Source organism: Aethina tumida, chromosome 3 (assembly GCF_024364675.1).
Source record: "Aethina tumida isolate Nest 87 chromosome 3, icAetTumi1.1, whole genome shotgun sequence".
NCBI lineage: Eukaryota > Metazoa > Arthropoda > Insecta > Coleoptera > Nitidulidae > Aethina > Aethina tumida.
In genome coordinates, this window is record NC_065437.1 from 7707980 (window position 1) to 7730421 (window position 22442).

The 22442-nt window shown below is 41.2% G+C and overlaps 1 protein-coding gene and 9 non-coding genes across 10 annotated transcripts; all 10 read right to left on the minus strand.

The window, feature by feature from the left end:
• Nucleotides 1–203: 203 nt before the first annotated feature.
• On the minus strand, nt 204–322 carry LOC126265147 (5S ribosomal RNA). Its single transcript, XR_007547689.1, has one exon. It is a non-coding gene; the product is annotated as a 5S ribosomal RNA (ribosomal RNA).
• Nucleotides 323–1863: 1541 nt separating this feature from the next.
• On the minus strand, nt 1864–1982 carry LOC126265148 (5S ribosomal RNA). Its single transcript, XR_007547690.1, has one exon. It is a non-coding gene; the product is annotated as a 5S ribosomal RNA (ribosomal RNA).
• Nucleotides 1983–3529: 1547 nt separating this feature from the next.
• LOC126265149 (5S ribosomal RNA) lies at nt 3530–3648 on the minus strand. The gene has a single exon (XR_007547691.1). It is a non-coding gene; the product is annotated as a 5S ribosomal RNA (ribosomal RNA).
• Nucleotides 3649–6078: 2430 nt separating this feature from the next.
• On the minus strand, nt 6079–6197 carry LOC126265150 (5S ribosomal RNA). Its single transcript, XR_007547692.1, has one exon. It is a non-coding gene; the product is annotated as a 5S ribosomal RNA (ribosomal RNA).
• Nucleotides 6198–7745: 1548 nt separating this feature from the next.
• LOC126265151 (5S ribosomal RNA) lies at nt 7746–7864 on the minus strand. The gene has a single exon (XR_007547693.1). It is a non-coding gene; the product is annotated as a 5S ribosomal RNA (ribosomal RNA).
• A 1545-nt stretch (nt 7865–9409) lies between these two features.
• LOC126265152 (5S ribosomal RNA) lies at nt 9410–9528 on the minus strand. Its single transcript, XR_007547694.1, has one exon. It is a non-coding gene; the product is annotated as a 5S ribosomal RNA (ribosomal RNA).
• A 1548-nt stretch (nt 9529–11076) lies between these two features.
• On the minus strand, nt 11077–11195 carry LOC126265153 (5S ribosomal RNA). Its single transcript, XR_007547695.1, has one exon. It is a non-coding gene; the product is annotated as a 5S ribosomal RNA (ribosomal RNA).
• A 4848-nt stretch (nt 11196–16043) lies between these two features.
• On the minus strand, nt 16044–17921 carry LOC126264773 (uncharacterized). Its single transcript, XM_049964045.1, has one exon. The coding sequence runs from the start codon at nt 17919–17921 to the stop codon at nt 16044–16046; it is 1878 nt and encodes a 625-aa protein (XP_049820002.1).
• A 1855-nt stretch (nt 17922–19776) lies between these two features.
• LOC126265154 (5S ribosomal RNA) lies at nt 19777–19895 on the minus strand. Its single transcript, XR_007547696.1, has one exon. It is a non-coding gene; the product is annotated as a 5S ribosomal RNA (ribosomal RNA).
• Nucleotides 19896–21420: 1525 nt separating this feature from the next.
• On the minus strand, nt 21421–21539 carry LOC126265155 (5S ribosomal RNA). The gene has a single exon (XR_007547697.1). It is a non-coding gene; the product is annotated as a 5S ribosomal RNA (ribosomal RNA).
• Nucleotides 21540–22442: the final 903 nt, after the last annotated feature.

Sequence of the window (22442 nt, forward strand, 5' to 3'; positions counted from 1 at the left end):
TTATTATGTGTTTGCGTTCGTCCATGTGACCGCGCAACAGCGTAACATCACTGTTTCGGATTTACACGGTGGTGGAAGGAAGTCTACGACAAAAACGATATATGACGCGCATCCACCATAATTCGATATTTCGATTTTATTCACAAAATATATTTCGAAAAATTACATCAATTAAGGACAAAAACAACGAGAAATCAGCAAAAAGGCAACAGCACGCGGTATTCCCAAGCGGTCACCCATCCAAGTACTAACCGCGCCCGACGTTGCTTGACTTCAGTGATCGGACGAGAACTGGTATTTTCAACGTGGTATGGCCGTTGCCATCAGTTTCTTTTTCACAGGTGGTTTACGAGCAACGCATATTAACTGTCAGACATCAATTTTGAGTCAAGAATGATTTCAAAGGACCACAAAGTTTGCAGGATATTACTCACTTCGACATAAGTATAACATTGATTGTTATTTTGAAGAAGAAGAAGGGAAAAAAAAAAAAAGAAAAATTCGTCGGACTACCTGTTTGCTTAATGAAGCATCCAAGTGTGAAAAACTACCTGAAACCTTCCCTACCGGCATATAAATAAAGTTCATTATCGCCGTTGATCAGTATATTTTATTCCGTTCAACCATGCCTTTCGTTACAACGCTATTCCATTACTGCAAAACCCTTTTCTTTGTCTATCCGACCGTCGGCGAGGACAATGTCGATCGGAAGTCAATGAAACGCACCAGAGAGAATTACAGCGAAAACGAGGACGGCGAGTTTTCAGATGGCGTTGTTGTAAAAAAATTAAAATTGACACGGGACATGGGCACATCGACCGAATCGATGTCACCAAACATTAGATTAACGACCGTATCAGCTAATATTTCAAAAGCACCTGGTCCGATTCGGTCTGTTTCCCCTGGACCACGATCAAAAGCCGAAACGGTCGTCGTTTCTTCCCGAAGGGGAAAACAAACAGCGGAGACGCTTAAAAAAGACGAAGTACACGTTAAAAAGAGTGTTGTTCTCGACACTTATCGTCCGACACCGAGGAGAAGAGTTTTGACGCCTAGCAGACGCATCGTTAGGAAATTATTCGACGATTTACCAGATATACCGGTGACTGTGTCAGTTGAAAAGAGGGACACGGCTGTTTCTGTACCGTTGAAAGCGGAACCGATAAGGTATTCGTTGGCGGGACCGGTATTAAATTTACGATATTACAGGACAAACATGTATACAAATTTTCAAAAATAAAATAAACAGAAATAGTTACACGTAATAATTTAATTTAATTTAATTTAATTTAATTTAATTTAATATAATAATAGTAATAATAATAACTATTATTATTATTATTATTATTATTATTATTAATTTAATAAACAAAAATAATGTATCATTTAGATACATATCAGGTTGAACGTGAGCGCAGACAAGCAGACAGACGCAAGCGCACACTGAAAAAATTCGAGATAGTTTATATTTAATAAGTCTCGGACAGTCGACGCCGGGCGACGGCGGTGTGCGGACGCGCCTGACACCTGTTCATCTACTAAAATCGATATTCGTCGGTTTGCAACGGGACACTTTATCTTAATACCCGTACGACGGATCATTGATATTGGAAACTCACAACAATTTATAACTGACGAAACTTATAAGTAAATAAAAAAATTATTATGTGTTTGCGTTCGTCCATGTGACCGCGCAACAGCGTAACATCACTGTTTCGGATTTACACGGTGGTGGAAGGAAGTCTACGACAAAAACGATATATGACGCGCATCCACCATAATTCGATATTTCGATTTTATTCACAAAATATATTTCGAAAAATTACATCAATTAAGGACAAAAACAACGAGAAATCAGCAAAAAGGCAACAGCACGCGGTATTCCCAAGCGGTCACCCATCCAAGTACTAACCGCGCCCGACGTTGCTTGACTTCAGTGATCGGACGAGAACTGGTATTTTCAACGTGGTATGGCCGTTGCCATCAGTTTCTTTTTCACAGGTGGTTTACGAGCAACGCATATTAACTGTCAGACATCAATTTTGAGTCAAGAATGATTTCAAAGGACCACAAAGTTTGCAGGATATTACTCACTTCGACATAAGTATAACATTGATTGTTATTTTGAAGAAGAAGAAGGGAAAAAAAAAAAAGAAAAATTCGTCGGACTACCTGTTTGCTTAATGAAGCATCCAAGTGTGAAAAACTACCTGAAACCTTCCCTACCGGCATATAAATAAAGTTCATTATCGCCGTTGATCAGTATATTTTATTCCGTTCAACCATGCCTTTCGTTACAACGCTATTCCATTACTGCAAAACCCTTTTCTTTGTCTATCCGACCGTCGGCGAGGACAATGTCGATCGGAAGTCAATGAAACGCACCAGAGAGAATTACAGCGAAAACGAGGACGGCGAGTTTTCAGATGGCGTTGTTGTAAAAAAATTAAAATTGACACGGGACATGGGCACATCGACCGAATCGATGTCACCAAACATTAGATTAACGACCGTATCAGCTAATATTTCAAAAGCACCTGGTCCGATTCGGTCTGTTTCCCCTGGACCACGATCAAAAGCCGAAACGGTCGTCGTTTCTTCCCGAAGGGGAAAACAAACAGCGGAGACGCTTAAAAAAGACGAAGTACACGTTAAAAAGAGTGTTGTTCTCGACACTTATCGTCCGACACCGAGGAGAAGAGTTTTGACGCCTAGCAGACGCATCGTTAGGAAATTATTCGACGATTTACCAGATATACCGGTGACTGTGTCAGTTGAAAAGAGGGACACGGCTGTTTCTGTACCGTTGAAAGCGGAACCGATAAGGTATTCGTTGGCGGGACCGGTATTAAATTTACGATATTACAGGACAAACATGTATACAAATTTTCAAAAATAAAATAAACAGAAATAGTTACACGTAATAATTTAATTTAATTTAATTTAATTTAATTTAATTTAATTTAATTTAATATAATAATAGTAATAATAATAACTATTATTATTATTATTATTATTATTATTAATTTAATAAACAAAAATAATGTATCATTTAGATACATATCAGGTTGAACGTGAGCGCAGACAAGCAGACAGGCGCAAGCGCACACTGAAAAAATTCGAGATGGTTTATATTTAATAAGTCTCGGACAGTCGACGCCGGGCGACGGCGGTGTGCGGACGCGCCTGACACCTGTTCATCTACTAAAATCGATATTCGTCGGTTTGCAACGGGACACTTTATCTTAATACCCGTACGACGGATCATTGATATTGGAAACTCACAACAATTTATAACTGACGAAACTTATAAGTAAATAAAAAAATTATTATGTGTTTGCGTTCGTCCATGTGACCGCGCAACAGCGTAACATCACTGTTTCGGATTTACACGGTGGTGGAAGGAAGTCTACGACAAAAACGATATATGACGCGCATCCACCATAATTCGATATTTCGATTTTATTCACAAAATATATTTCGAAAAATTACATCAATTAAGGACAAAAACAACGAGAAATCAGCAAAAAGGCAACAGCACGCGGTATTCCCAAGCGGTCACCCATCCAAGTACTAACCGCGCCCGACGTTGCTTGACTTCAGTGATCGGACGAGAACTGGTATTTTCAACGTGGTATGGCCGTTGCCATCAGTTTCTTTTTCACAGGTGGTTTACGAGCAACGCATATTAACTGTCAGACATCAATTTTGAGTCAAGAATGATTTCAAAGGACCACAAAGTTTGCAGGATATTACTCACTTCGACATAAGTATAACATTGATTGTTATTTTGAAGAAGAAGAAGGGAAAAAAAAAAAAGAAAAATTCGTCGGACTACCTGTTTGCTTAATGAAGCATCCAAGTGTGAAAAACTACCTGAAACCTTCCCTACCGGCATATAAATAAAGTTCATTATCGCCGTTGATCAGTATATTTTATTCCGTTCAACCATGCCTTTCGTTACAACGCTATTCCATTACTGCAAAACCCTTTTCTTTGTCTATCCGACCGTCGGCGAGGACAATGTCGATCGGAAGTCAATGAAACGCACCAGAGAGAATTACAGCGAAAACGAGGACGGCGAGTTTTCAGATGGCGTTGTTGTAAAAAAATTAAAATTGACACGGGACATGGGCACATCGACCGAATCGATGTCACCAAACATTAGATTAACGACCGTATCAGCTAATATTTCAAAAGCACCTGGTCCGATTCGGTCTGTTTCCCCTGGACCACGATCAAAAGCCGAAACGGTCGTCGTTTCTTCCCGAAGGGGAAAACAAACAGCGGAGACGCTTAAAAAAGACGAAGTACACGTTAAAAAGAGTGTTGTTCTCGACACTTATCGTCCGACACCGAGGAGAAGAGTTTTGACGCCTAGCAGACGCATCGTTAGGAAATTATTCGACGATTTACCAGATATACCGGTGACTGTGTCAGTTGAAAAGAGGGACACGGCTGTTTCTGTACCGTTGAAAGCGGAACCGATAAGGTATTCGTTGGCGGGACCGGTATTAAATTTACGATATTACAGGACAAACATGTATACAAATTTTCAAAAATAAAATAAACAGAAATAGTTACACGTAATAATTTAATTTAATTTAATTTAATTTAATTTAATTTAATATAATAATAGTAATAATAATAACTATTATTATTATTATTATTATTATTATTATTAATTTAATAAACAAAAATAATGTATCATTTAGATACATATCAGGTTGAACGTGAGCGCAGACAAGCAGACAGACGCAAGCGCACACTGAAAAAATTCGAGATAGTTTATATTTAATAAGTCTCGGACAGTCGACGCCGGGCGACGGCGGTGTGCGGACGCGCCTGACACCTGTTCATCTACTAAAATCGATATTCGTCGGTTTGCAACGGGACACTTTATCTTAATACCCGTACGACGGATCATTGATATTGGAAACTCACAACAATTTATAACTGACGAAACTTATAAGTAAATAAAAAAATTATTATGTGTTTGCGTTCGTCCATGTGACCGCGCAACAGCGTAACATCACTGTTTCGGATTTACACGGTGGTGGAAGGAAGTCTACGACAAAAACGATATATGACGCGCATCCACCATAATTCGATATTTCGATTTTATTCACAAAATATATTTCGAAAAATTACATCAATTAAGGACAAAAACAACGAGAAATCAGCAAAAAGGCAACAGCACGCGGTATTCCCAAGCGGTCACCCATCCAAGTACTAACCGCGCCCGACGTTGCTTGACTTCAGTGATCGGACGAGAACTCGTTAGGAAATTATTCGACGATTTACCAGATATACCGGTGACTGTGTCAGTTGAAAAGAGGGACACGGCTGTTTCTGTACCGTTGAAAGCGGAACCGATAAGGTATTCGTTGGCGGGACCGGTATTAAATTTACGATATTACAGGACAAACATGTATACAAATTTTCAAAAATAAAATAAACAGAAATAGTTACACGTAATAATTTAATTTAATTTAATTTAATTTAATTTAATTTAATTTAATATAATAATAGTAATAATAATAACTATTATTATTATTATTATTATTATTATTAATTTAATAAACAAAAATAATGTATCATTTAGATACATATCAGGTTGAACGTGAGCGCAGACAAGCAGACAGGCGCAAGCGCACACTGAAAAAATTCGAGATGGTTTATATTTAATAAGTCTCGGACAGTCGACGCCGGGCGACGGCGGTGTGCGGACGCGCCTGACACCTGTTCATCTACTAAAATCGATATTCGTCGGTTTGCAACGGGACACTTTATCTTAATACCCGTACGACGGATCATTGATATTGGAAACTCACAACAATTTATAACTGACGAAACTTATAAGTAAATAAAAAAATTATTATGTGTTTGCGTTCGTCCATGTGACCGCGCAACAGCGTAACATCACTGTTTCGGATTTACACGGTGGTGGAAGGAAGTCTACGACAAAAACGATATATGACGCGCATCCACCATAATTCGATATTTCGATTTTATTCACAAAATATATTTCGAAAAATTACATCAATTAAGGACAAAAACAACGAGAAATCAGCAAAAAGGCAACAGCACGCGGTATTCCCAAGCGGTCACCCATCCAAGTACTAACCGCGCCCGACGTTGCTTGACTTCAGTGATCGGACGAGAACTGGTATTTTCAACGTGGTATGGCCGTTGCCATCAGTTTCTTTTTCACAGGTGGTTTACGAGCAACGCATATTAACTGTCAGACATCAATTTTGAGTCAAGAATGATTTCAAAGGACCACAAAGTTTGCAGGATATTACTCACTTCGACATAAGTATAACATTGATTGTTATTTTGAAGAAGAAGAAGGGAAAAAAAAAAAAAGAAAAATTCGTCGGACTACCTGTTTGCTTAATGAAGCATCCAAGTGTGAAAAACTACCTGAAACCTTCCCTACCGGCATATAAATAAAGTTCATTATCGCCGTTGATCAGTATATTTTATTCCGTTCAACCATGCCTTTCGTTACAACGCTATTCCATTACTGCAAAACCCTTTTCTTTGTCTATCCGACCGTCGGCGAGGACAATGTCGATCGGAAGTCAATGAAACGCACCAGAGAGAATTACAGCGAAAACGAGGACGGCGAGTTTTCAGATGGCGTTGTTGTAAAAAAATTAAAATTGACACGGGACATGGGCACATCGACCGAATCGATGTCACCAAACATTAGATTAACGACCGTATCAGCTAATATTTCAAAAGCACCTGGTCCGATTCGGTCTGTTTCCCCTGGACCACGATCAAAAGCCGAAACGGTCGTCGTTTCTTCCCGAAGGGGAAAACAAACAGCGGAGACGCTTAAAAAAGACGAAGTACACGTTAAAAAGAGTGTTGTTCTCGACACTTATCGTCCGACACCGAGGAGAAGAGTTTTGACGCCTAGCAGACGCATCGTTAGGAAATTATTCGACGATTTACCAGATATACCGGTGACTGTGTCAGTTGAAAAGAGGGACACGGCTGTTTCTGTACCGTTGAAAGCGGAACCGATAAGGTATTCGTTGGCGGGACCGGTATTAAATTTACGATATTACAGGACAAACATGTATACAAATTTTCAAAAATAAAATAAACAGAAATAGTTACACGTAATAATTTAATTTAATTTAATTTAATTTAATTTAATTTAATTTAATTTAATATAATAATAGTAATAATAATAACTATTATTATTATTATTATTATTATTATTAATTTAATAAACAAAAATAATGTATCATTTAGATACATATCAGGTTGAACGTGAGCGCAGACAAGCAGACAGGCGCAAGCGCACACTGAAAAAATTCGAGATGGTTTATATTTAATAAGTCTCGGACAGTCGACGCCGGGCGACGGCGGTGTGCGGACGCGCCTGACACCTGTTCATCTACTAAAATCGATATTCGTCGGTTTGCAACGGGACACTTTATCTTAATACCCGTACGACGGATCATTGATATTGGAAACTCACAACAATTTATAACTGACGAAACTTATAAGTAAATAAAAAAATTATTATGTGTTTGCGTTCGTCCATGTGACCGCGCAACAGCGTAACATCACTGTTTCGGATTTACACGGTGGTGGAAGGAAGTCTACGACAAAAACGATATATGACGCGCATCCACCATAATTCGATATTTCGATTTTATTCACAAAATATATTTCGAAAAATTACATCAATTAAGGACAAAAACAACGAGAAATCAGCAAAAAGGCAACAGCACGCGGTATTCCCAAGCGGTCACCCATCCAAGTACTAACCGCGCCCGACGTTGCTTGACTTCAGTGATCGGACGAGAACTGGTATTTTCAACGTGGTATGGCCGTTGCCATCAGTTTCTTTTTCACAGGTGGTTTACGAGCAACGCATATTAACTGTCAGACATCAATTTTGAGTCAAGAATGATTTCAAAGGACCACAAAGTTTGCAGGATATTACTCACTTCGACATAAGTATAACATTGATTGTTATTTTGAAGAAGAAGAAGGGAAAAAAAAAAAAAGAAAAATTCGTCGGACTACCTGTTTGCTTAATGAAGCATCCAAGTGTGAAAAACTACCTGAAACCTTCCCTACCGGCATATAAATAAAGTTCATTATCGCCGTTGATCAGTATATTTTATTCCGTTCAACCATGCCTTTCGTTACAACGCTATTCCATTACTGCAAAACCCTTTTCTTTGTCTATCCGACCGTCGGCGAGGACAATGTCGATCGGAAGTCAATGAAACGCACCAGAGAGAATTACAGCGAAAACGAGGACGGCGAGTTTTCAGATGGCGTTGTTGTAAAAAAATTAAAATTGACACGGGACATGGGCACATCGACCGAATCGATGTCACCAAACATTAGATTAACGACCGTATCAGCTAATATTTCAAAAGCACCTGGTCCGATTCGGTCTGTTTCCCCTGGACCACGATCAAAAGCCGAAACGGTCGTCGTTTCTTCCCGAAGGGGAAAACAAACAGCGGAGACGCTTAAAAAAGACGAAGTACACGTTAAAAAGAGTGTTGTTCTCGACACTTATCGTCCGACACCGAGGAGAAGAGTTTTGACGCCTAGCAGACGCATCGTTAGGAAATTATTCGACGATTTACCAGATATACCGGTGACTGTGTCAGTTGAAAAGAGGGACACGGCTGTTTCTGTACCGTTGAAAGCGGAACCGATAAGGTATTCGTTGGCGGGACCGGTATTAAATTTACGATATTACAGGACAAACATGTATACAAATTTTCAAAAATAAAATAAACAGAAATAGTTACACGTAATAATTTAATTTAATTTAATTTAATTTAATTTAATTTAATTTAATTTAATATAATAATAGTAATAATAATAACTATTATTATTATTATTATTATTATTAATTTAATAAACAAAAATAATGTATCATTTAGATACATATCAGGTTGAACGTGAGCGCAGACAAGCAGACAGGCGCAAGCGCACACTGAAAAAATTCGAGATGGTTTATATTTAATAAGTCTCGGACAGTCGACGCCGGGCGACGGCGGTGTGCGGACGCGCCTGACACCTGTTCATCTACTAAAATCGATATTCGTCGGTTTGCAACGGGACACTTTATCTTAATACCCGTACGACGGATCATTGATATTGGAAACTCACAACAATTTATAACTGACGAAACTTATAAGTAAATAAAAAAATTATTATGTGTTTGCGTTCGTCCATGTGACCGCGCAACAGCGTAACATCACTGTTTCGGATTTACACGGTGGTGGAAGGAAGTCTACGACAAAAACGATATATGACGCGCATCCACCATAATTCGATATTTCGATTTTATTCACAAAATATATTTCGAAAAATTACATCAATTAAGGACAAAAACAACGAGAAATCAGCAAAAAGGCAACAGCACGCGGTATTCCCAAGCGGTCACCCATCCAAGTACTAACCGCGCCCGACGTTGCTTGACTTCAGTGATCGGACGAGAACTGGTATTTTCAACGTGGTATGGCCGTTGCCATCAGTTTCTTTTTCACAGGTGGTTTACGAGCAACGCATATTAACTGTCAGACATCAATTTTGAGTCAAGAATGATTTCAAAGGACCACAAAGTTTGCAGGATATTACTCACTTCGACATAAGTATAACATTGATTGTTATTTTGAAGAAGAAGAAGGGAAAAAAAAAAAAAGAAAAATTCGTCGGACTACCTGTTTGCTTAATGAAGCATCCAAGTGTGAAAAACTACCTGAAACCTTCCCTACCGGCATATAAATAAAGTTCATTATCGCCGTTGATCAGTATATTTTATTCCGTTCAACCATGCCTTTCGTTACAACGCTATTCCATTACTGCAAAACCCTTTTCTTTGTCTATCCGACCGTCGGCGAGGACAATGTCGATCGGAAGTCAATGAAACGCACCAGAGAGAATTACAGCGAAAACGAGGACGGCGAGTTTTCAGATGGCGTTGTTGTAAAAAAATTAAAATTGACACGGGACATGGGCACATCGACCGAATCGATGTCACCAAACATTAGATTAACGACCGTATCAGCTAATATTTCAAAAGCACCTGGTCCGATTCGGTCTGTTTCCCCTGGACCACGATCAAAAGCCGAAACGGTCGTCGTTTCTTCCCGAAGGGGAAAACAAACAGCGGAGACGCTTAAAAAAGACGAAGTACACGTTAAAAAGAGTGTTGTTCTCGACACTTATCGTCCGACACCGAGGAGAAGAGTTTTGACGCCTAGCAGACGCATCGTTAGGAAATTATTCGACGATTTACCAGATATACCGGTGACTGTGTCAGTTGAAAAGAGGGACACGGCTGTTTCTGTACCGTTGAAAGCGGAACCGATAAGGTATTCGTTGGCGGGACCGGTATTAAATTTACGATATTACAGGACAAACATGTATACAAATTTTCAAAAATAAAATAAACAGAAATAGTTACACGTAATAATTTAATTTAATTTAATTTAATTTAATTTAATTTAATTTAATTTAATATAATAATAGTAATAATAATAACTATTATTATTATTATTATTATTATTATTAATTTAATAAACAAAAATAATGTATCATTTAGATACATATCAGGTTGAACGTGAGCGCAGACAAGCAGACAGGCGCAAGCGCACACTGAAAAAATTCGAGATGGTTTATATTTAATAAGTCTCGGACAGTCGACGCCGGGCGACGGCGGTGTGCGGACGCGCCTGACACCTGTTCATCTACTAAAATCGATATTCGTCGGTTTGCAACGGGACACTTTATCTTAATACCCGTACGACGGATCATTGATATTGGAAACTCACAACAATTTATAACTGACGAAACTTATAAGTAAATAAAAAAATTATTATGTGTTTGCGTTCGTCCATGTGACCGCGCAACAGCGTAACATCACTGTTTCGGATTTACACGGTGGTGGAAGGAAGTCTACGACAAAAACGATATATGACGCGCATCCACCATAATTCGATATTTCGATTTTATTCACAAAATATATTTCGAAAAATTACATCAATTAAGGACAAAAACAACGAGAAATCAGCAAAAAGGCAACAGCACGCGGTATTCCCAAGCGGTCACCCATCCAAGTACTAACCGCGCCCGACGTTGCTTGACTTCAGTGATCGGACGAGAACTGGTATTTTCAACGTGGTATGGCCGTTGCCATCAGTTTCTTTTTCACAGGTGGTTTACGAGCAACGCATATTAACTGTCAGACATCAATTTTGAGTCAAGAATGATTTCAAAGGACCACAAAGTTTGCAGGATATTACTCACTTCGACATAAGTATAACATTGATTGTTATTTTGAAGAAGAAGAAGGGAAAAAAAAAAAAGAAAAATTCGTCGGACTACCTGTTTGCTTAATGAAGCATCCAAGTGTGAAAAACTACCTGAAACCTTCCCTACCGGCATATAAATAAAGTTCATTATCGCCGTTGATCAGTATATTTTATTCCGTTCAACCATGCCTTTCGTTACAACGCTATTCCATTACTGCAAAACCCTTTTCTTTGTCTATCCGACCGTCGGCGAGGACAATGTCGATCGGAAGTCAATGAAACGCACCAGAGAGAATTACAGCGAAAACGAGGACGGCGAGTTTTCAGATGGCGTTGTTGTAAAAAAATTAAAATTGACACGGGACATGGGCACATCGACCGAATCGATGTCACCAAACATTAGATTAACGACCGTATCAGCTAATATTTCAAAAGCACCTGGTCCGATTCGGTCTGTTTCCCCTGGACCACGATCAAAAGCCGAAACGGTCGTCGTTTCTTCCCGAAGGGGAAAACAAACAGCGGAGACGCTTAAAAAAGACGAAGTACACGTTAAAAAGAGTGTTGTTCTCGACACTTATCGTCCGACACCGAGGAGAAGAGTTTTGACGCCTAGCAGACGCATCGTTAGGAAATTATTCGACGATTTACCAGATATACCGGTGACTGTGTCAGTTGAAAAGAGGGACACGGCTGTTTCTGTACCGTTGAAAGCGGAACCGATAAGGTATTCGTTGGCGGGACCGGTATTAAATTTACGATATTACAGGACAAACATGTATACAAATTTTCAAAAATAAAATAAACAGAAATAGTTACACGTAATAATTTAATTTAATTTAATTTAATTTAATTTAATTTAATTTAATTTAATATAATAATAGTAATAATAATAACTATTATTATTATTATTATTATTATTATTAATTTAATAAACAAAAATAATGTATCATTTAGATACATATCAGGTTGAACGTGAGCGCAGACAAGCAGACAGGCGCAAGCGCACACTGAAAAAATTCGAGATGGTTTATATTTAATAAGTCTCGGACAGTCGACGCCGGGCGACGGCGGTGTGCGGACGCGCCTGACACCTGTTCATCTACTAAAATCGATATTCGTCGGTTTGCAACGGGACACTTTATCTTAATACCCGTACGACGGATCATTGATATTGGAAACTCACAACAATTTATAACTGACGAAACTTATAAGTAAATAAAAAAATTATTATGTGTTTGCGTTCGTCCATGTGACCGCGCAACAGCGTAACATCACTGTTTCGGATTTACACGGTGGTGGAAGGAAGTCTACGACAAAAACGATATATGACGCGCATCCACCATAATTCGATATTTCGATTTTATTCACAAAATATATTTCGAAAAATTACATCAATTAAGGACAAAAACAACGAGAAATCAGCAAAAAGGCAACAGCACGCGGTATTCCCAAGCGGTCACCCATCCAAGTACTAACCGCGCCCGACGTTGCTTGACTTCAGTGATCGGACGAGAACTAATAATAATAATAATAATGTTTATTGTCATAATCTTTAAAATCTTACAACACATTCAGTATAACAAATTTTCAGATTTAAGAAGTGGGTCCTCCAAGTGCCGTTTTGGTTGCAGCCATCGGGGACGGGGATCCAGAGCTTCGCCTTAGCCAACCCTGCTGTCGATCTTATGACATTTGTCCTACGGTGTATTGTGTATCCTGATCAAAGCTCGGCCATCGTCGCGCTGGGCGCATCCTCGAAGGTCTTCCGGTTGTCCGTGCGAAACTCGCATTCCTGTCTGTCCGTGGATCTTCTGGGTCTACTTTGCAGGGCAACTATGGCATCAGTCGACAGGGGAAAACAATCTGTAAAAAACCCCCTTTCAGTAGTTGGACTGGTGTGATCTGGGTTGCGTTTTTGTTTGGTGGGTGTGGGTTTATTATTGTTTGGTCAGGTCATTGACCCGAGGCCTGTATACAGTCTGTTAATTTTGCCAAATGTCGTTGTCTATGTTAGTTAGTCATGGGGGCTCCCAGAAAATGGGTAGGGCTTCATGGATAAGTTGGTGGCGGTGGGTTGGGTTTTTGTTGAGGTGATGTGTGTCTAGTAGTTGTCTTGTCAAGGGGTTGTTTTTGACTCGGGAATGGAAGTATTTATTTGCGATCTCGCTTATTTGTGTGTCTATTTTTGTGATGCCGGTGTTTTCGTGGAGGGTGTCGATGTTAGTGGTGTTGGGTAGGTTTTTGGCGTGTCTTAGCATTTTGTTTTGTATGCGTTGAAGTGCCAGCATGTTCGTCTTTGTTATTGTCGACCAGACAGGGCAGCCGTAGGTTATGATGGGTCGGATCAGGGTTTTGTAAAGGAGAATCTTGCTCTGCACGCCGAGTGGGCTCTTTCGGTTGATGAGCGGATAAACGGTCTTAAGTGCGCCAAATATCTTACGCCTCGTTTGGTTGGTGTGTTCCTGAAAAAATAATCGTTTGTCTAAATGTATTCCTAGATACTTGACGCACTTTTTCTCCCGGATGCTGACCCCACCCACGACAGGTGGTCGGGTAATTCTGGTGTTGGTGAATTTTTTGGTGAAGTTGATCAACTCCGTTTTTGACGGGTTGATTTTGATTTTCCACCTGTCGTAGTATGTGGTCAGCATGTTCAGATGGAGTTTAATTTGTTCCACTGCTACCTGAGAGTGGAAACTGTGGGCATAGATTGCAGTGTCGTCGGCGTACAAGGCAAGGTTTGTTTTGGGAAAGGTAGGGATGTCTGAGGTGTAGAGGGTGTACAGCTTGGGAGCTAGGACAGTGCCTTGCGGAACGCCGGCGGAGATGTGGTGCAGGTTAGACATATCGTTGCCGATTCTGACTTTGAAGGTTCTTTCTCTGAGGTACGAGTTTATGAGTTTCACCCAGTATGCGGGGAAACCGAGCAGTGTTAATTTATGCAGGACACCGTCCGTCCAGACCGTGTCGAAAGCCTTCTCCATGTCGAGAAGAAGCATGACCGTCGACTGTCCACGGTTAAATGCCTCCCTGACAGATCCGACTATACGCACTGCCTGGAGAACGGTGTCGTGTTTCGGGCGAAAGCCGAATTGTTCCGGTGGGGTCAGGTTGAGCTGTTTGTCGACTCGGTTTATCCTAGAGAGAATTACCCTCTCTGTCAGTTTCGACAGGGAGTCGAGAAGGCTTATGGGTCGGTAGGAGTTTGGAGAGTGGGTGTTTTTGCCTGGTTTGTGGATCGGGATGACTATGGAGGATTTCCATTTGGTGGGGAAGTATTGGTGGCGTAATATAGCGTTGATTATGTAATGAAGTTGAACTATTGTTTTATTGGGAAGGTTTTTTAGTAAGATGTTGTCTATGGTATCGGGGCCTGGGGATTTGTTGGTTGGAAGGGTTTTTATTTGTCGCTTGATTTCGGTTGGGTTAGTGAGGACTTTGTGCAGGATGTTTCGCGGTATGGGTGAGGGACTGTTACGGTTTATTTGCTGCCCTGTCTTTACCGTGGTGTGTTGGTCTTGTGTCATGTTTGTCGTGTCTGTTTCGTGTACTGATGCAAAATGTGCTGCGAATACCTCAGCTTTTTCTTTGTTTGTTACGTGTTCGGTGCCGTTGTGCAAAAGTGTGGGATAATCTGTGCTTTTGGTTTTTAGTTTTCTTAAGAAATTCCAGATGGAGTTGTCTCTTGCATTTAACTTGGTTAGTTTGTTTGTCCATGTCTGTTGTCTGTAGGTGGCAATCTCGTGCTTAATTTCTTGTCTGAGTTTGTTGTATTCGTTTTTGTCTTGCTCGCTTCTGAGTTTATTCCACCTCTTTTTGTGTCTGTTTTTGGTATTAATCTTATCGCGCACAGACTGGGGAATATCGTCCGACGGTGTGCTAATTTTTATAATTTTCGTTGTTCTGTTCCTTGCTTTGATTATGTTGTTAACGAGGACCTTTATTTGTTCATCTATCGTATGCTCCGAGCGAATGTCACTCTCTATTTGCGTGAGGTCGTTGAGTATCTGCCTGAATTTGCCCCAGTCTGTGTGTTTGTAGTTATACGTTGTTCTGACTGGTTGTGTGTGGTTTCTGCTGGCCATTTCAACGCATACTGGGACGTGGTCTGAGTCTAGTTCGTGTATGACGTAGGGTTGTGATAGTCTGGTTACATTACGACATAACACGAAGTCAATTGTCGTCGGTGTGGTGCCGTTGTCGGGGTAGTGGGTGCTTTCTTCGGGGTAAAGCATCAATGTGTTTGTGCTCAGGACGTGGTTATAGACTGTGGTGCCATTGGCGTTGTTCCTATGGCAGTTCCACGCTGTATGCCTGGCGTTGTAGTCACCGATCATTATTGTCTTGTGCGCGATGTTAACAAGGTTGCCTAACTGTGTCTCTGTCATTTGGTTTGTGGGTGGGTTGTAGATGGATGTGATGTGGATGTCGTTGTACAGTTTTATTGTTATGTTGTGGATGGGGCTGGGAGTGTTGTCGATTTTCGTGTGAGGGATGCATTTCTTTATGAGAATTGCAACCCCCCCGATTCTCTGTCTTTGAGTGGTTACCGCGTCCTGCCTGTGGACGCGGTAACCTCTTACAGTTAATTTGTCATTGGGCGTCAGTTTCGTCTCTTGTATGAGCATAATATCAATGTCGTGTGTCTTTAGGAAATGGATGAGGGAGGGAATTTTGTTTCTGAGGGAGCAGGCGTTCCAACTAATGATTTTTGTACTCCCCTGCCGACTAGATGTCATATCTGCCCAGCTCCGTGTTGCAGAAGTCCATGAAGACCATAAACTTCTCCGCGGATGACTGGTCCTTGCGGAGACGAAGGTTGAGTTCACGGACCGCCTCCAGAAGACCCCCGAGGTTGACCTTCCCGCTCAGCTGGCCGAACTCTGAAAAGATATTAATGAGATTATTTTGGACGACAGCAGGCTGGGCGATTGGCTTAGCCGGTTCGTTGGTTCTGTTCTCCCCTCCCCTCGACGGTAGTGGTGGGAAGTTATCTGGTGTGAGGAAGTTATCTGGTGTGAGGTTCTGGGCTGTAGTCTTGGAGGCCATCCTCTTCTGCCAGTAATTCTCTGTTGGCTGTGATTGGACTGTGGCTCCGGTCGGGCGTTGTTGCTGAGTCCGCCTCTCTAACTGGGCCACCCTCATTTTGTACACGTCACACTCCGTGCTGTTGGCCGGATGACTTCCTTGGCAGTTAGCACACCTAGCCGGCAGGTCCCTCGACTTGGTGCAAGTGTGCGTCGGGTGTGGTTCTGCACATTTCAGGCACCTGTACTGCCTGTTACAGTTCGATGTGGCGTGGCCCCATGCCTGGCACCGGTGGCATTGGATGACGCCCCGTTCTGATCTTCTCCTTTCCCAGAAGATCCTGGTGTTGAGGACGTGTTTGACGTTTTGGTTAATCCACTTGAGAGTGATGCCGGGGTCAGTGATGACCATGTAGAGGGGTCGGAACTGGGTTCGCATTTTGTAAATGTTGTGAATTTTGATGTTATGCTCTTCTGCCAGTCCTTCCCCTATATCGCTTGGTTCCAGCTCGGCGTCGAATCCCCTCATCACGAACGCGTGTGTTCGGTTGATCGGCGTTGTGTAAGTGTGGAACGCCGTGTCGCTTGCCTTGAGCGCGTCCACATAAGTTGTGTACTCCGAGAGGTCCTTCGCGTGGACGTGGGTGTTGTTCTTAGTGTACTTGATTGTGAACCCCTTCGTGAAGTGCCTCCTCAATTCCGTCACCCCCCGGTCGTGGTCACTGAACACTCCCTGGAGGATAATGGGAGGGATTTTCGTGTTTTTCCTCGGCGCGCTCGTCCCCTTGCTTCCCTTGTCGGCTGAACGCTGCTCAGCCTTGCCTTTGTCCTCATCCTCGCCGATGTTCTCCTTATTGGTTTCCGTCATAATATGATCAACCTTCAATGGATCGTATTTGTTGTGGGTTTTCACAACGTTGTTTTTTAAAATTTCGGCCCTTTGCCTAAGGAGGCTGCCGATATTTGTTGTTTTCCTTGGTTTTACGAATTTGCTTGACGCGGCTATATCCTTTAGCTGTGCATCGTTGGCCGAGGGCGGGATGGCTGGGCGGCTCACCTGCGAGTCGGCGGTGTGGTGAATTTGGGCCACGGTGGCCACGGAGTCGATGTCCGTTTCGGACTCGCTCGCTGTTGAGACCGACCTTGTTCTTTTTGCCCCTTGGTGTTTGTCGATATCGTCTGTTTCCATGTTTTCCACTGGCTTGCCCGCCAGTGTGTTGTTTGATTCGCTCGGGACCTCGAAAGTTTTCATTCGGACATATCTGTGAATGTCCTCCCTTTGTTTGTTTTTGTTTTTGTCCGCCATTTTGGTTGGCGGACTCGACTCGGGGAGCGGACTACAGTTGCCTGCAGTTCTCTGGTTGGGCTCTGCTCCGGCAGGTGTCGCCACCTGGCCGTTGCAGGTCTCTGGCGTCTCTGCGGACGACGACTCCCCTTCCCGCGAGGTGTCGCTGATGTATTCCACCTCACTACCTGTTGGCCTCGGTTTTTTCAAGCGACCACGTTGCAGCTTTCGGTGATTGTCCACTTGGTCCTTAGGCCCTAGTTGCACTTTGAGGTCACGTTTGTAGGATTTCATGAATTCCTCTTTGTAGAATCTCTTAGGTGGATCCCCCCTACGGTCGTCACATTTTTCTTTGGCGATTCGAATTGTTAATTATTGTCCCGACACACACAGATTACACTATTCCCACTAAATTATCCCAAACTACACAATTTAACAATCCCCACGAATAAGACTATGAAAAACCCAACTATTACTAACTAAACTAACTAAAACTAATAACTAAATTGTCTTTGAACTAATTTTAATCAAGATCGGCTTGGCAGCGTACGTGTGCGTCTTCTGTCAAGGTCGGACGAGAACTGGTATTTTCAACGTGGTATGGCCGTTGCCATCAGTTTCTTTTTCACAGGTGGTTTACGAGCAACGCATATTAACTGTCAGACATCAATTTTGAGTCAAGAATGATTTCAAAGGACCACAAAGTTTGCAGGATATTACTCACTTCGACATAAGTATAACATTGATTGTTATTTTGAAGAAGAAGAAGGGAAAAAAAAAAAAGAAAAATTCGTCGGACTACCTGTTTGCTTAATGAAGCATCCAAGTGTGAAAAACTACCTGAAACCTTCCCTACCGGCATATAAATAAAGTTCATTATCGCCGTTGATCAGTATATTTTATTCCGTTCAACCATGCCTTTCGTTACAACGCTATTCCATTACTGCAAAACCCTTTTCTTTGTCTATCCGACCGTCGGCGAGGACAATGTCGATCGGAAGTCAATGAAACGCACCAGAGAGAATTACAGCGAAAACGAGGACGGCGAGTTTTCAGATGGCGTTGTTGTAAAAAAATTAAAATTGACACGGGACATGGGCACATCGACCGAATCGATGTCACCAAACATTAGATTAACGACCGTATCAGCTAATATTTCAAAAGCACCTGGTCCGATTCGGTCTGTTTCCCCTGGACCACGATCAAAAGCCGAAACGGTCGTCGTTTCTTCCCGAAGGGGAAAACAAACAGCGGAGACGCTTAAAAAAGACGAAGTACACGTTAAAAAGAGTGTTGTTCTCGACACTTATCGTCCGACACCGAGGAGAAGAGTTTTGACGCCTAGCAGACGCATCGTTAGGAAATTATTCGACGATTTACCAGATATACCGGTGACTGTGTCAGTTGAAAAGAGGGACACGGCTGTTTCTGTACCGTTGAAAGCGGAACCGATAAGGTATTCGTTGGCGGGACCGGTATTAAATTTACGATATTACAGGACAAACATGTATACAAATTTTCAAAAATAAAATAAACAGAAATAGTTACACGTAATAATTTAATTTAATTTAATTTAATTTAATTTAATTTAATATAATAATAGTAATAATAATAACTATTATTATTATTATTATTATTATTATTAATTTAATAAACAAAAATAATGTATCATTTAGATACATATCAGGTTGAACGTGAGCGCAGACAAGCAGACAGGCGCAAGCGCACACTGAAAAAATTCGAGATGGTTTATATTTAATAAGTCTCGGACAGTCGACGCCGGGCGACGGCGGTGTGCGGACGCGCCTGACACCTGTTCATCTACTAAAATCGATATTCGTCGGTTTGCAACGGGACACTTTATCTTAATACCCGTACGACGGATCATTGATATTGGAAACTCACAACAATTTATAACTGACGAAACTTATAAGTAAATAAAAAAATTATTATGTGTGTGCGTTCGTCCATGTGACCGCGCAACAGCGTAACATCACTGTTTCGGATTTACACGGTGGTGGAAGGAAGTCTACGACAAAAACGATATATGACGCGCATCCACCATAATTCGATATTTCGATTTTATTCACAAAATATATTTCGAAAAATTACATCAATTAAGGACAAAAACAACGAGAAATCAGCAAAAAGGCAACAGCACGCGGTATTCCCAAGCGGTCACCCATCCAAGTACTAACCGCGCCCGACGTTGCTTGACTTCAGTGATCGGACGAGAACTGGTATTTTCAACGTGGTATGGCCGTTGCCATCAGTTTCTTTTTCACAGGTGGTTTACGAGCAACGCATATTAACTGTCAGACATCAATTTTGAGTCAAGAATGATTTCAAAGGACCACAAAGTTTGCAGGATATTACTCACTTCGACATAAGTATAACATTGATTGTTATTTTGAAGAAGAAGAAGGGAAAAAAAAAAAAGAAAAATTCGTCGGACTACCTGTTTGCTTAATGAAGCATCCAAGTGTGAAAAACTACCTGAAACCTTCCCTACCGGCATATAAATAAAGTTCATTATCGCCGTTGATCAGTATATTTTATTCCGTTCAACCATGCCTTTCGTTACAACGCTATTCCATTACTGTAAAACCCTTTTCTTTGTCTATCCGACCGTCGGCGAGGACAATGTCGATCGGAAGTCAATGAAACGCACCAGAGAGAATTACAGCGAAAACGAGGACGGCGAGTTTTCAGATGGCGTTGTTGTAAAAAAATTAAAATTGACACGGGACATGGGCACATCGACCGAATCGATGTCACCAAACATTAGATTAACGACCGTATCAGCTAATATTTCAAAAGCACCTGGTCCGATTCGGTCTGTTTCCCCTGGACCACGATCAAAAGCCGAAACGGTCGTCGTTTCTTCCCGAAGGGGAAAACAAACAGCGGAGACGCTTAAAAAAGACGAAGTACACGTTAAAAAGAGTGTTGTTCTCGACACTTATCGTCCGACACCGAGGAGAAGAGTTTTGACGCCTAGCAGACGCATCGTTAGGAAATTATTCGACGATTTACCAGATATACCGGTGACTGTGTCAGTTGAAAAGAGGGACACGGCTGTTTCTGTACCGTTGAAAGCGGAACCGATAAGGTATTCGTTGGCGGGACCGGTATTAAATTTACGATATTACAGGACAAACATGTATACAAATTTTCAAAAATAAAATAAACAGAAATAGTTACACGTAATAATTTAATTTAATTTAATTTAATATAATAATAGTAATAATAATAACTATTATTATTATTATTATTATTATTATTATTAATTTAATAAACAAAAATAATGTATCATTTAGATACATATCAGGTTGAACGTGAGCGCAGACAAGCAGACAGGCGCAAGCGCACACTGAAAAAATTCGAGATGGTTTATATTTAATAAGTCTCGGACAGTCGACGCCGGGCGACGGCGGTGTGCGGACGCGCCTGACACCTGTTCATCTACTAAAATCGATATTCGTCGGTTTGCAACGGGACACTTTATCTTAATACCCGTACGACGGATCATTGATATTGGAAACTCACAACAATTTATAACTGACGAAACTTATAAGTAAATAAAAAAATTATTATGTGTGTGCGTTCGTCCATGTGACCGCGCAACAGCGTAACATCACTGTTTCGGATTTACACGGTGGTGGAAGGAAGTCTACGACAAAAACGATATATGACGCGCATCCACCATAATTCGATATTTCGATTTTATTCACAAAATATATTTCGAAAAATTACATCAATTAAGGACAAAAACAACGAGAAATCAGCAAAAAGGCAACAGCACGCGGTATTCCCAAGCGGTCACCCATCCAAGTACTAACCGCGCCCGACGTTGCTTGACTTCAGTGATCGGACGAGAACTGGTATTTTCAACGTGGTATGGCCGTTGCCATCAGTTTCTTTTTCACAGGTGGTTTACGAGCAACGCATATTAACTGTCAGACATCAATTTTGAGTCAAGAATGATTTCAAAGGACCACAAAGTTTGCAGGATATTACTCACTTCGACATAAGTATAACATTGATTGTTATTTTGAAGAAGAAGAAGGGAAAAAAAAAAAAGAAAAATTCGTCGGACTACCTGTTTGCTTAATGAAGCATCCAAGTGTGAAAAACTACCTGAAACCTTCCCTACCGGCATATAAATAAAGTTCATTATCGCCGTTGATCAGTATATTTTATTCCGTTCAACCATGCCTTTCGTTACAACGCTATTCCATTACTGCAAAACCCTTTTCTTTGTCTATCCGACCGTCGGCGAGGACAATGTCGATCGGAAGTCAATGAAACGCACCAGAGAGAATTACAGCGAAAACGAGGACGGCGAGTTTTCAGATGGCGTTGTTGTAAAAAAATTAAAATTGACACGGGACATGGGCACATCGACCGAATCGATGTCACCAAACATTAGATTAACGACCGTATCAGCTAATATTTCAAAAGCACCTGGTCCGATTCGGTCTGTTTCCCCTGGACCACGATCAAAAGCCGAAACGGTCGTCGTTTCTTCCCGAAGGGGAAAACAAACAGCGGAGACGCTTAAAAAAGACGAAGTACACGTTAAAAAGAGTGTTGTTCTCGACACTTATCGTCCGACACCGAGGAGAAGAGTTTTGACGCCTAGCAGACGCATCGTTAGGAAATTATTCGACGATTTACCAGATATACCGGTGACTGTGTCAGTTGAAAAGAGGGACACGGCTGTTTCTGTACCGTTGAAAGCGGAACCGATAAGGTATTCGTTGGCGGGACCGGTATTAAATTTACGATATTACAGGACAAACATGTATACAA